The 15161-nt window shown below is 39.8% G+C and overlaps 1 protein-coding gene across 2 annotated transcripts; it reads left to right on the top strand.

The window, feature by feature from the left end:
* The first annotated feature begins 2625 nt into the window (after nucleotides 1–2625).
* LOC106158183 (adenosine receptor A2b) lies at nucleotides 2626–13737 on the top strand. 2 transcript variants are annotated; one of them, XM_013534075.2, is made up of 2 exons: nucleotides 2626–2748; nucleotides 10706–13737. In XM_013534075.2, exon 2 carries the CDS (start codon nucleotides 11635–11637, stop codon nucleotides 12775–12777), a length of 1143 nt encoding a protein of 380 aa, XP_013389529.2. In that variant the 5' UTR covers nucleotides 2626–2748; nucleotides 10706–11634; the 3' UTR covers nucleotides 12778–13737. The 2 variants fall into 2 exon arrangements, with proteins under 2 accessions (XP_013389529.2, XP_086869112.1); XM_087012986.1 differs by lacking the exon at nucleotides 2626–2748 and adding an exon at nucleotides 3503–3845.
* The last annotated feature ends 1424 nt before the right edge of the window (nucleotides 13738–15161 follow it).

The raw sequence follows: 15161 nt of genomic DNA, 5'->3' as shown, positions 1-15161 counted from the left end.
TTTTGAAGACAGATAGGACAAAACACTCCCTAATGACACCTAAATCATTCTAACTGCATGTAGTTATTGGAATAATCAAGCATAATTATGCAGTGGTTGTGGGTTAGCGTTCAGTATGGTAAGATAGAGGAGCACTCTCCTGTAGTTAACAGATGTTCACTAGCTCTAGCACCTGTACATTAAGACCTCATGTCGTGATCTGTCTCTGTCACCTTTAACGTGCTCGCTAGAAAAAAGGGGTGACGGCGGGGTGAGTGACAACACCGTATGGAAATCAACGAGAGAGGGGAGGGAAGGGGAGAGTGAGGACAACGGGGTTTCCAAAACAGATCTAGAAGAGTGAAATAATATAAGATAGGTAAAATAAATAAATGCGCAAAAGTTGTCGTAGATCAATTGATGCCTAACTGCAAATACAAATAAATAAATAAATAAGCTGCCCTAAGCAAAATCTTGGCCATTTCCAGGCTTGTTCGCCTTCAACTGCAGCCAGTACTTTCGTTGTATCAGTCATAATTAATACCAGTACTTCTCAGTAACAAGAAGACAGAGCCAATTTTAAGATACGTGGACGTAAGGCATTGTGTTGTGGTATGGTTTTTAAAAAACAGGTCCGTAGCCAGGGGGTTTTGGGGGTTCGAAAGAACCGCCCTTTTTGTCATGAAACGGTCCATTGTGGGTAAAATTTGATCTAGGTAAACTAAGGATTCATCGTAAAAGGTACACCTTCAGAAAAAGAAACCCCCTTATAAAATTGCTGGCTACGGGCCTGTTTTTTGTACATGGAATATCAGCTGTTATGTACGTGAATTCCACGGAAATGATGTCGAATCTCCTCTTATCGGAAATGAACAATCAAGCACGGCTCCATAATCCTTTGTTCATCATGTGAACACGGCGCCATTCAGACAATTTATAACCGCTCAGTTTGGACCAGATACAGATTACAGAACCATACAAATCAGTCCTCGTGCACGTGATCGTCTTCCTATGTAAGGTACAAGAAGGAAGGGTTCTTGGGGGACATTTTCTTTTTTTTTTTCATGAAGCCCAGTATTTTTTAAAACAATGCATGAATACACACGTTACCATCCCTGAGTATCATTATCGTCCGTGGGTGGTCTCACATTAACGAGGTAATGCTGGGTGTGGATGGGTTTTGGGTGGGTGGAGGTGGGGGTGGGTCTTGGTTTTGGGTGGGTGGGGGTGGGGTGTATCTGGGTTTTGTGTTGAGGTGAGGGCAAATCTCGCTTTCTAATTCTTTGTCGACAAACTCATCTTAGTGCAATGTACCGCATGTAGGCAGCAGTTAACACTGAGATACACCTCGCAGTTTGTACTCAATACAAAGATAAACACAAGGAAAATACACCGGTATTTTTGTGATCCAAATTATCAAAAGATACCGAAGATCTACCCCGGTATTCTGCTTGAAAAGATAAAACCCAAAACAGAAGTTAATGCAAAATATCCATTTACCATGATGCCGAAAATAAATAGAATGCGAATGGAGATAATGGTAGATAATAACTACAATACAGTTTTTACTGGTGAGCCAAAAGATGGCATTTATTGCCAATAAAGGGCCACAGGAACGGAGATTAACGGCAAACAAGTCTCCCAGACAATCAAGATACACATGTGATGTACACTCACCAAAGAAATGGCCACGCACAAGGCTTACAATGATGTCATTTTAGATTTAATTGGATTCTAATATCAGAGAAGTGTTACGCTAGCATTACACAGGACTGTTGATTGTAGCAAATATATGGACGTGTACGCTTGGTCCACCCTGAGCTTCAGAGCTAACTTGACACTAACCTTTTCACTGTAGCCTATCTCCATCGTGTCAAGTAACCTCTGACGAAAATAGTTTGACCTATTTTATATAAGCCAATCGAATCCATGTTTCAAAATTTTTCACCAAAGTTTGGTGAAAACGCTGATTGGTTGATCGTCAATCGGCAATCCTCGGCTGATTCCGCAAGCTCCATACTAACAACATAGTTATTGTCGAGTGCGGAGACATCCGAGTAGTTCCGAGTGGTTCCGAGTGCATAACCGTACACAAAGAATTAAAGCATGGAGTATATCGGAATTGAAACCAGAGCAGTATGATGCCCTGCATTATTATCTACTGAGGGATGATGTATTTTGCGTGCTGCCCACAGGTTACGGCAAGTCCCTGATATTCAGCCTTATCTTTGATTGGTCCGGATTTGAACAAAGCGCGCTTTGACTCGTTCGCGTTCATTGGCTAGATCGTTCAATGAGTCATTGAGTGCGGGCTTTAAATTTGATTGGCGGGCGGCGGAGGCACTCGAATCTGGTCAGAGGTTACTTGACACGATGGAGATAGGCTACAGTGAAAAGGTTAGTGTCAAGTTAGCTCTGAAGCTCAGGGTGGCTTGGTCAAACCTGTACTTATATACCAGTAGTACATGTAATGTTAATTGTTTGTCCCGTTCAATGTATGATATGTGGGAATCAAGTAAACTAACAAACAAACTACACTGTGAACGTAGTGAGGGATGTGTTGTTGTATTTGTAAAACAGGACATTTATGAAGCAGGACATTTTGACTTGTACAAACAAGGGCGGAAATTAACATCAGTGCACTTTAAAAAAGTTGGAAATAATACGCATGCGCAGGCTGAATGGGTTCGGATTTAATTCAGGTGTACTCCCACATATAACATCTCTGCTGTTCGTTAAAAGTGACCGTCTCAGTTAGCAGTATGACAGGTAAGTTTTGGTTCTATTACAATTGAAGAAATATCGTACAGATTTTGAGAGGATGCTTTCTAGATAGTTAGATAAACATACAAACCCCCCCGCCGCCGTTAGCCCCAGCCTTTGTTATAATTGTTCAAGAACAAAACGTTTTCTGATGACAAAATGTAAGTATTATTAAATCGTGAAAAAAAAGCGCGTAAAGTTGTTGTTCCCGTTGCTTTATGAATACATTCGCCCGTGTTCACTGCGCGCAATATAGAAATGGACTTTGAGCCGAGACAAAACCTTGGAGAAACTGTACTCTGTTCCCGAATGTGACAATACATATTTTCTTGAAATTAAAAAGCGCTAATCTTTGACTCGGAAACGTGACTCAAATTGAAATCATAGTCGACACCAGTACAGTGTTGTTGCCTACAAATTCTCGTTACAGAGCAATCAGAGGAAAATGCTATTTTGACCCGTATTTAATTAAACATGCACACAAACTCGGCGTGGGAATATGCTGGTGCCATTTCTCTGTCACCCGGAAAGTCAGAGTGTCCAGAGGTGACAGGAAGACTATTGTCACTGCAGGTGTTTTAAAACGTGGGGTGATATCACCTGGAGTGGATCCTAGAAGAGAAGGACTGGAGAGGGGGGCGGTACGAAGACTATATTGTAGGCACCGTCAACTTTAGTAAAATTTAAGACAAATGACTGAAAAAATTGCTTCTGGGCCGGGGGGGGGGGGGTCGTGAAAGGGGCTCTTCCAAAACTTCCTGTATGGGGTTGGAGGTGGGGATGGCCAACTTTGCCTCTTCTCTGTCTGCCTAGGACACAGAATGCTGACATAGAGAAGAGAAAGCCAGCACTAGCTCCAAGCCACTGCACTCTGGCCAACACAAGGTGGACATTAGATGGCCGTGTCATATACAGGGCTATACAGTACAGATGGCCAACCTGTGGTACCGCGATATGGAGTATATAATTATACCCGTTAAGCTTCATGCACGCTCTGTCATTACCACGACTACTGGTAGTATTTAGCAAGTGAGGCCACCATCATAGCGGAGAGACGAAAATGAGGGAAATGACAAGAGAGAGGTCGTGATTTTATTTTAAAGGTATACTATTCGCGTTTAAAACTGTCAGAAAGTAATATTATCATATCCTAAAAAGACTACTTCTGTTTTCCCAATTTAGGAATTAAAAATGACAAAACCATTCAGATAAAAGAATCGTTCAAATAAAAGAATCGGTTTTTTCCTTCTGAAATGTTGAAAAAGATCAAAACAGAACATTAATTAACATAACATTAATTATTTAATTACAAATGGCGTAAAACATCAGATCCAAGGGGAAGGTCAAGCAATGAATCATGAGTAAGAGAAAATTACTTTTTTGAACGGAAATTCAATTTGGCTGGAAAAGCCATGATAAAGGCACAAGACAGACAAACAAAACTTACATGTAGCTATCTCTCCTTAGTTTCAAAACGACACAATCATCATTGAGAGAGAACACGATTGTAGTTTTTATGACTTATTTTTTGCTATTGCAATATTGAGAATGATCTGGACTCCATACACATGTTTACTTAATTCTAAAAATGCTTTAAATTTGTATGGAATCTACATTTTCTTCGACTGACTTGAGGCAATTTCAGCAATCAAGTATATTTCTTTTGCCGAGCATTTTTTCTTGGGTTTCTGTCCAAAACTGGTTCGTGTCACCAATAGTTGAGACTTTGCCACCTCTGTGACCGGGCATCAGCTCCGTAATTAAAGATTTTATCCTTTTTGATTATTATACATGGTAAAGCATTATGTATTTTTATTTCCCTCTCCATGGCTAATCACTGTAGGTGCCAAAATGTGACGTCAATCATAGGTACATTTCATTATCAACTCTATTTCACGACGGAAACATTTGTGTTAAAAAAATAACGCATATATTGCAATTTCCAGGTATTGTTCTTCTTAGAAACTCCATACTCAAAACATCTACATTTCTTTATTCATCGTCTGCTCGTGGGTTATTGTAGCCTCTCAATATCCGTCATATTATGTCATATGCGTTTATAAACACTTGACCGGGACAGTCTTATTTATTAACTAGAATATGGTAGACAGGCAATGGAGAACCGATTGGTTTTGTCGTGTTTCGCTCTGGAAGGGGGAGGTGAGGTTCGAAGCTTTGGAGTTGGGGGGGGGGGGGGGGCAGGTGCCTTTCATTGTTTTCACCAATACTTTTTCTATCTGTCTGCTTAAGGATGATCCTGTCAAATAGACCATCGTCTACAGCTCCTTACTACAGTGCACTGTCTGTATGAACAGAAAATGTCTACTGCAGTCTCGAGGACTTCTGACTGCTGATTCAATTGAGGCATCTTACATGACATAAAAGGTTTCATGTTTTTCCCTTCAAATTTCCAAGAAATAATGATTCAATATAAAATATACAATTAAATTAATAAAACCTCCGGAATGAAAAATTAAATACTAACCTAATAATTTAGGTTCGTATTCCAACAATGTTCAACAATCTTCTCACTAAGACACCAAATCACACACCCATATTTTCTTCATTCGTTTATTTATTATAACGTCAGGTATTATGTATTGAGGAAAACTGCCACTCCTTCGGGCTTATGAGATAACAACAATAAACGAGGTGTGAAGTGGACAAATGTACTCAGGATGGACGACCATTAGAGCAGGCAGACGGTGGAAAGGCTGTGTTGTGAAGACTCCTGAACAGACAGTCAACAACCTGATGTCTGCACTTAAGTGCGTTATGCTCCGCTGAGAGTAGTGGAGGAGATAGGATCCGAACCTGCGAATATCATAACTCTATCTATTTGCATTACTAACATTCCTATTCGTAGATTGCTATTTCTAAGTTGTTTGGTAGGAATAACGCCAGGGCAGTAGTCGCGTCAGAGAAAAATGCACATATTGAAAAATGCAACGCTGGTAGAGAGTTATATTCTTAAGTAAACTTTGAAACGGGGCGAAAGTATCATTAATCTACAGGTGTTGTCTGCACGATGTGGCTTGGGTATCGTTAACGTATTTTCGTTCAAGCTAAAAGTCTGCTGGGTTACACTCTTGTGACGTTAAAGGTCAGAAGGCTGCCATCTCAAGACGTAAAACCGCTGCCTGCTAATAATAAAAACGTGAAAATCCGAAATGTCCAAAACAAAGACCGGCTTTCAGTCCTTTTGGTCTTTTCACAAGTGAATGAACACAACGCAGATAGAAGCCACCACCTTAGAACACATACACACACACTGTCACACACACACACACACACACACACACACTGTCACACACACACAAGCATGCACACACACGCACATACGTACATACACGTACACACATGTGCACACACGTGGAAATGCACGCTTTCAAAAAGGTGCTTGATATTAAAGATTATGACAGACACACAAGCACACCCACACACACACACACACACACACACACACACACACACACAGTCTTCACATACAAATGCTCCCCCCCCCCTCTCTCTCTCTCTCTCTCTCTCTCTCTCTCTCTCTCTCTCTCTCTCTCTCTCTCTCTCTCTCTCTCTCACGCAGACACATATAGAGACAAGTGTGTTCTCTTGGCGCTTATAAATTCAATCTGTAGAACGTAATAAACATTCATATTATCCTTTATTCCGAATACAGCAATATCTCCTGCGTCTCCAATATTCCATTTTCACCATAAACTAGCCAATAGCCCATTTAGTAAATCACCGATCATCTTGTCCCGTAAATCAGACGATCATCAAATCAATGCTGATTCAGTTTATAGAATCACGTGGCAGTAGCACGTCTCTCTCTCTCTCTCTCTCTCTCTCTCTCTCTCTCTCTCTGCCGCTCTATCCAAACGCAGTTTGTCTTTATTTATTTATTTATTTATTTATTTATTTATTTATTTTTGTGCCGATACTGTCAAGTATTAAAGGCAGTGTTACACCGGGTTTGCGGCCGAATGAAGAACGATTTTGGTTCTAATTCACAAATATGTATCATTAGAAAATGTCGCAATGTTCAACGCTCATTAACACAAATCCACAAAATTGTCATAGCGATAAATAAATGCCGAATACTAAGTAATATTTAATGTAGATCGATTATTTAGACCAAAATTCGCCGTCACATCTGAAAAGAACTGAACAATGTAATGCAGTTTTTAATGCGTTTTTAAGACTTATCTTTACTGTGTATTTCAAGTTATACTATATAAGCATCTCTCTCTTAATTTTCCTTGAATCACATTTTTCCCCACCAGCACTTCTCACATGAAGAGTATTACATAGATCCACTGTTTTCGTCATTAATAGGGTAAAATAGAAATGAACTGTGGCACGTTTTTATTGATTGAATTGGAAATACATTGATATTTCCAAGTTTAATATATAAATTAGTAAGTACCACCAAATAGTCATATGTACCTCTGTTTATTTATTTATTTTCGTTTTTGGGTGATCAATAAAAAGATGCCACAGTTTATTTCTATTCTTCATGGAAATATACACGTTATGGACAGGCATGGACCTAATGTCTGCATTTCAGAAATACGCACTTTGAAATGCCTTGATTAACATTTCAGTAGTTACCTACGAGACACAAACAAATCGATTTATCCTAGAATGGAAAATGACCCCAGGGACCCGGCCATGAAGACCCCGTGAAGGAGTTGTTCGATACTGGTCTTTATCTCTTCTGTCGAGCAGGGCGGACTTTAACGCCCACTTTGCTTCATTGATCCCGGCGGAATCGTTTCTAGGACAGACCAACAATTTGGCGAGGAAAGCCTGCCTTCCAAATCTCGACACAGTTATATATACATTTATCATTAACCATCATCATTATCATCGTTATTGTCACTTGGAATGCTGATAATTTGATTTATGGGAAGGTAATCATGTCTTGTTTGTGGACAAGGGCAAAATGCATATCAAATGGTATGTAGTTTGACTTTATATAAAGTGATTATTGATCTTATAAAATGCTAACTGGTTTATTTTTTCTTTTTCTTTATTTTGTGGTTTGCCTGACTGGCAAACTGTGTGGTAAGTAATACTCTTACACTCTGCCCGTATAGCTTAGTCGTAAATCGTATTTGTCTGATTTCAATTCTATCGTCATCACTTACAATCAATATGATCTGAAGGTAATTGCTTGACGGATGACAAGATTCTCTGGCTACCTATACACGTGTACCTGTAAGATGCTAAGTTATTTAAATAAAATTCTGATTAAGAACATGTTCTGCATTTAATTCAGTCAAGTGCTAGAAAGAATGGAAAAAGGTGTTTCTTTCTTTTTTTCCTCGTCATATATTTTGTAAATTGGTATATACACTGATGCTCATAAGTTAAGCAACACCCCGATTTTTTCAAAAGTTTCTTCTATCATGATCATTATTTCATTTGTTGGTGGGATTATGCATATTTCTTTCATATTTTACAAATAACTTATTCAAATTGAATATTTCGGTTAATGAAATACACCACACAGCTTATTGTAATAATCAAAATGACTTTATTAACCAAACGGTACTAAAATATGCCAAACCATGTGTCAAAAAAGTATGCTCACACAGCAAAAAGAACGTGCTGATTAAAACAGCTTATTATGAAAAAATAAAGTTCGATCATCTAAGAATTAGTTTTAATAAAAGAAGACAGTGGATAATAGATGATTAATCGTCTATTATGCAATAAATATTGGGTGTGCTTTCCCTGGTTTTGAACAACAGCTTCACATTGTCTCCTGCAACTTGCCACTAAATTCTGCCAATCTTGCTTTGAGAGCTGGTTCCAATCTTTATTTACTGCCTGTTGGACCTCCCTAATGTTTCTAACTGGAGGTTGTCTCTCATTTATTGCCCTGTCAATCATATCCTAAGCATGCTCGATTACATTGAGAATTGGTAAATATGCAGGCCAATCCAAATGTGGGATACCGCGCTGTTGCAGCGCGTCTTGCACGGACCATGCTTTCTGGATGGGCGCATTGTCCTGCACCAAAATGATTTTTCTTTCTGGATTTGCTTGAATGTGTGATTGTATGCACCCCAATGGTATTTCGTCTCTGTATTGTTGACCACGGCGCCTCCCTTGAATGACGTATGGTGGCAATTTTTCATTGTTTGGCTGAAATGAACTGGTCCTGGTGGCATAATCGAACCAGATGTCTTCATCTCTTGCGTCGGTTAATATTGGTCTACCAGAAAGAGGCTTGTCCAATACATGCTAAGTTTGGCGCCATTTTGCTACCAGCTTGGACACTTGGCTTGGTGCTGCTTTTTTGTTGCCTTGCAATCTGTCTCTTTGGCACCCCAGCATTATAGCTTCCCATTATTTGCCATCTGATTACCTCGTTGAGTCCTCTTCTAACCATTGGTTGGTCCAAAATAACAAATTGTGCCCATAAAACTAGCCAAACTGGAAGCTCCTCATGGCATGGCTAAACTGTGTTTTTCGCAAGTGGCACCCCCAAAGCATATTCTATCGTGTCCAACAGTAAATAGTACTCTAATGTCACGGTCCAGTAAGTCAAAGTAAAAACAAGAGAAATATCTAACTATTGTACAAATTTTGCCTCAATAAAAATTTTGGTTGCTGAGAAATTCGAGAAATAAGAAAGTGTTGCTTAACTTATGAGCATCAGTGTAATTTGAAATGACTTGCGGTTCATAACAACCTTTCCGTGTAGTCGTATGACTTCCTATCGAATTTCAAAACATCTTACACAAAATAGGTGCTAAAATTTTCCTAACCATTATAAATTCATTATGATCATGAATAGTTATGATAATACTGCATTTTGGAAACACATAATTGCCAATTTTTTTACTTGAAATCTTATTTATTTATTTATTTATTTATTTATTTATTTATTTATTTATTTATTTTTTGTATTTAACAAAGTGCACGGCAATTGTTCATCTTATAATAAAATATTCGAGTCCTGCTTGTTTGTTTATTTCCAAGTTTTAGCTTAAACGTATATGCAGCACCTTTAGATCTCTCCGCGATGTCTTAATTCACTCGACAAGAGTATGTGCGGTCTATTTCTGCTAGCAGCCATGCCTGTAAACCGTTTAACATTACCATTTATAACTTCTTATCAACCATGACACTGTCTTTCAAACAGTCATTGTGGATAACGTAGAATCTTTGTTTTTAGCAAAAAAGAAAGCTTTTACCCAAATTAAATCTTAATTATTTAATGGGAAACATATTGATTTATTTTATGCAATAGACAATGTAAGACGTTTGTATTAGCTTAGTAACATCGCAACAAATCACATGTAATAAGCTATGCTAATTGAGGAAATAATGGCAAACAAGACAGAGGCGGTGGTTTCGCTTAGTTACTCAACTTTATGCACACACTGGACAAAAGAAGTGTCACCCCCTGAATCAGAGTAATCAAAGTTATAATGCCTGGTCTACTTATAATGTGACTAATGAGTATAAAACCGCTGTACCATGGAATTGTATTGTTGGTCTTTTTGTAAAATATGATGTTAATAAAATGATACCAGGAGCATATCATTCCACAGTCATTTATTTCCCCCAAAGTATTGGTTCAGTAGGGGTGACACTTCTATTGTCCAGTGTGTGTATGTCAATTAATAATCCAGTAGGTAGTCGGTAATTTATTCCAGAACTAATCTTTTATTTCGTTAATGTGAAATTTTCTCCGAAAAATTCAGATCTTTTCTCGAAAACCACCTGTGACCCTACTTTCAAAAGAAATGGTCTAAAAACACTGATTGCTTGAGATTGAATTTCCCAGGTACTAAGACATCAAAAATTCTACTACGGGCTGATGTTGCTGAATAACACGAAAAACTTGGCATCCCCATACTGAACTCACAACTGTGCAATGATCCCTTCTGATATTTTTAAAATCAAATTTCACTGATCTCACAGGGCTCTTGTCTCTTTCACATTTCAGGTCTGCTGACACAATTCAAAGAGAAACTTTTTACATTTTCACCCGTTGCCGTGGATCAGCGCCTTGTTGAAATTGTGCGGATGGTTTTTCTAATAGAACTATAAATCAAAGCCTATTGTGATTGGATACCATACCAAACCATGGAGAGCCAGCATAGAGAAGCAGCGCAGACTCCGGTACCAGCTTAATCCCAAGAAGTTGATTTTCACGAATTAGGTGGCGGAATATGAAATGACTGAAAATCAGGAACATATTTCTGGTTTATAGGAACCTACAAACTACACAGTGGACATCTCACAGTTATCGGCTTGACAAATCGCGGGCACGGTGACCTGCTTTCCCCTGTTAAAACATTACTATTTAAGTGGCGCAATATTTTCAAGAGGAGCATAAGGATGGGTTTGGTATAAATCAGAGATAAATAACAACAGGCCTTCTATCTTGATGATAAATGATTGGCTTTAACGTTGGCAACAGGCGTTCTTGGATTATTTAGGAGCTTTAATTTTTTACTCTCCAGAAAAGATGCTCTTGTGACACAAATTAATAAGAGGGTTATAACATATTCAACGGAAACGGGAAACAGTCTATTGACAAAGTTGGAAATGTATCAAGGCCCAATGCGTCACTCGCAGGATCACAGGAATACAAGGCTGCAGTTGCCTGCCTTCGAGAGAAGAGCTTCTCTTGTAGAGTTAACTTGTGAAGTGCGACTGCTCTACGCTGTGCACAACAGTCGGAGTTAAATTCAGCTGTTTGCGAACAAAATATTGGAGTCCTGGCACTGGGAACGTGGTAAAATAATAGGGGTGCTGAATTACATAGAATTTGACTCAAATTGACAAGACATACATTTTAATAACTTTCACAGGCCGCGGCACTTGTTAAGTAGACGAGAATACAACTAGTGAGTAACGTTTCTATTCAGAATGGAAATAGACTCGTCATTTTCAAATGGCAGTAACTTTAATTTTAGTACCGCGATTGGCGCCAACATGAACGTATCTCTTCTTGGAGCCTCTGGCGAGTTCGGAAACAACTTGACCAGTGAAGGCAGTGGCGTGGTGGACGGAACCCCGGTCAATCTGTACAAAATCATCACCGCAGCTGCGCAAGGAATTTTAATGATTCTAATATGCTTCGGTAATGGGATGGTCATCGGTGCCTTCTACAGGTCAGAGAAACTGAAGACCATTACAAACTACTACATAATGCATTTGGCTTGTGCGGACTTCACCGTCGGTCTCTTCTTGCCCTTCCAAATGACTTGCTTTCTACATCCAGAGATACTGGAGAATATTTTTGTGTGTCTGTTCAGATATGCGACTATGGTCGTCACCCAGTCGGCGTCCATCCTCTGTCTCCTCGCCATTACCATTGACAGATACTCTGCCGTTATATACCACATGCGTTATTACAGTGTTATGTCGCGTCGGAGGTCAATTTTTACCATTTTCATCGTTTGGTTGACCCCCCTTGTGTGCGGCCTCATGTTGCCTTTTCTATGGTATAACGGTTGGCCGGCTGAAGGCGAAAAAGACTGTGACTTCGGAAAGACGCTGACGCTGGGTTACAACCGCTACGTAACGGTTGGAGCGTTCCTGACGGTGACCCTGGTGATAATCGGCCTGTACAGTCGGATCTTTCACGTCGCCAGACGCCACAACGCGCAGATTAACGACACAGCAACGCTGCAGCCAAACCATTCCAGTAGGACGTTCAGTCGCAACTTTCGTATCGCCAAGACGGCGGCCATCGTGATCGGGTTATACCTGATTTTTTGGTCCCCGTTCTTCATCATTCTGGCCATCCAAGTGTACGGCGGGCTGGTCAACTCTCAGCTGTTGATTGAACTACGTGTGTACGCCAGTGTTCTAGCCGTACTGAACAGTGCCGTCAATCCGGTGGTGTACGCGTACCGGATGTGTGACTTTAAAAGAGAATTTAGAAGAATGCTGGGACTGAAATACACTACAGACGATTCCAATGATAACTGCTCGGTGGGGAACGAGTCAAATCAGACCACTGGAACCGCTGCTACAGCCGCCGCCAACGTCGCTGAAACATTTTGAATCATTCCAGGCTGCGTGAAGTCAGTGGAGCGCGGAACTCCAAGTCACAGCCTTCCCCCAAATGCGTTCATTCCTCAGATTTTAACCTGTTTCTAGGAATATGTTTTAAAGCGTTTGTCAGCCAGGTTTATTCCGTAGTTGTGTCGAAAATCGCAAATTTTTCTGATGAGCCTTTTTGCCCAGCTCCACAGGGCCCCCGTGTTGACACATAGGGTTAATCTATGTAATATGTCACATTATAAGAGTTGAGGAAAGGAAACATTTTTCCAGTTTGGCAACTGCTTGCTACAACAGTGAGAGGACGTCAACGTCATAGGCCGCATTCAGAACAGAGGACTAACTAGTCCGAGGATTAAATATGGAGACCCACTACAAAGCTTGCCGTCTAATCAACTATTAAACGCTGAATAGATTCCGTGGGGAAGTCTTCAAGTGATTCGACCATATTTGTAACCCTCGGACTAGTTAGTCCACTGTTCTAAATGAGGCCATACATGTGTCTCACATTGTCAACGTACTGCACCGCTTCGCCCCCTGGCGGCGTACTCCCTGTATATATACAGCTTTGGAACCTATTATTAATGACGTTAGCATTGATATTCATATGCGGTGAGAAACAATCGGAATGGAAAAAAATATCCATACATCTGAACCAATCTAATTTTATATCAGCCGAGAGAAAAATTGTCGGAATTGTGCTCTACTCTCGCTGACATCAAGGTTACGTAAAACTGTATATTTCCGCTATCATATATTAACACCAGTAGGCAGTAACTCTGTGTTTTCGGATGGTTTCAGAAGATACCGTCAGATAGTCTTCACTGATATTGTAATTATATTTTTATCTGTGTTCAATCTTAACAGTATATTTCTGTATATTTTTAATAATGCAAAGGCTAAAAATGTGCCTTAAAATTGAAGCGCCACTTGGATAAAATTAAAGTGCGTCAATATCAGCAACGGCGTGATTGTTGTTTTAATTTCGATGGATGTGGATAACGTAAAAACCATTGATTTCTATCGCATCTTACCACCCTTTGCTTATATATACTTGGCTGCAGATCGGAGTAGGAGATAAAAAGGCGTGGACCAAGGATTTCCTATTAAAAATCAGTTTCATTCCAACGTTAATTCTGTTAAGCCATATGAATCGTTTGATTTATAAAGTCCATGAAAGCTGTCTTTCAATGTATTAGGTAGACCGCCGCTATTTTCCCAAGCACAGCATTTTAATATCATCAAGTTATTGGGTTGTCGATTTTCTTTCGTATTTTTCTCCTCTGCAGCGCGTCTCTGTCTGAGATCAATCGAGAGTTCTAAATCCGCCGCTTATACTATACTATACTTTTTGTCAGAGTTTTAAGAGAGTTCTAGGAGGGAAAGTACTTCACGTATTTCACCGTAGGGGAACTTCAAAGAAAAACAAGATGCGTATCTAATATTACAGTGAGCCCATATAAACGGAATAGTAATCACTGACCAGGAAAAATTCGCTGAGACAGCAGTGTTTGGCCTAGCTTTCTGTCTCAATCTGTTTGTTGCGCTCTCCACAAGTTTCTCCATATTGTGCTAGTGAAGACAACAAAGAATATAAAAGATCATCTGTTTTACTTTCCTCCATTTTGTTTACCTACCGCAAGCAACGTTGTATTTGGCCCACAGTTTTCTAGTGATTTCACTTACTCTTAATAAATTTAAGTGAAAGCGTATCAAATAAATAAATGAATAAAAATAAAATTTAAAAAATGAAAATGAAAAACGATTCAAGTCGGTATAAGTGTCTGCTCACGAACGGTCAATATACTATAAGTTACTTATTGTAACTTATAGTAACTGGCTCGCGCTGCCAGTAATTACGCCGCGGGATATTCAGGGCACAGACCGTGATCATAAGACATACCGCAAATAGAAAATAGAATTTAGAAAATAGACATTGCATGTGAATGAAGCCTAAGTGTCTGCTCACGAACGGTCAATATACAATGGCCGTCCTCTATTATATTACCGCCTAGCCAGTGACGCACACTGGGTCAAGTCCGGTGTTATTGTGGTTGTTTGAATATAGCCGTCAACAGAACAAGCAGGACGGTAGTAGTGGCCTTAAAGAGACAGGAGTCCGCTAGGTAGATGTGTCCTACAAGAGTGCTTAGCAAGAGAAAAACACCCGAGTAATCCTAACCATCACAGCAGACAGTGTACAGATACCGTATAGATGTGGAAGACTGAGACGGGAACGTCTTACTAGCAGATTACAGCGAGATCCGAGCGCATACCTTCCACGTTGCTGCTCACGTTAAGGTAAGCCGACACGAGATATTTGTAGACTGAAAAGATGTTTTGGGGTGAGGAGGGGTGTGGGTGTGAGGAGGGGGAGGGGGCAGCTG

This window comes from Lingula anatina, chromosome 5, assembly GCF_051362555.1.
Source record: "Lingula anatina isolate TDL-2025a chromosome 5, LinAna3.0, whole genome shotgun sequence".
NCBI classification, from domain to species: domain Eukaryota; kingdom Metazoa; phylum Brachiopoda; class Lingulata; order Lingulida; family Lingulidae; genus Lingula; species Lingula anatina.
Note: the sequence above shows the minus strand (reverse complement) of the source record. Positions and strands in the feature narration are given on the sequence as shown.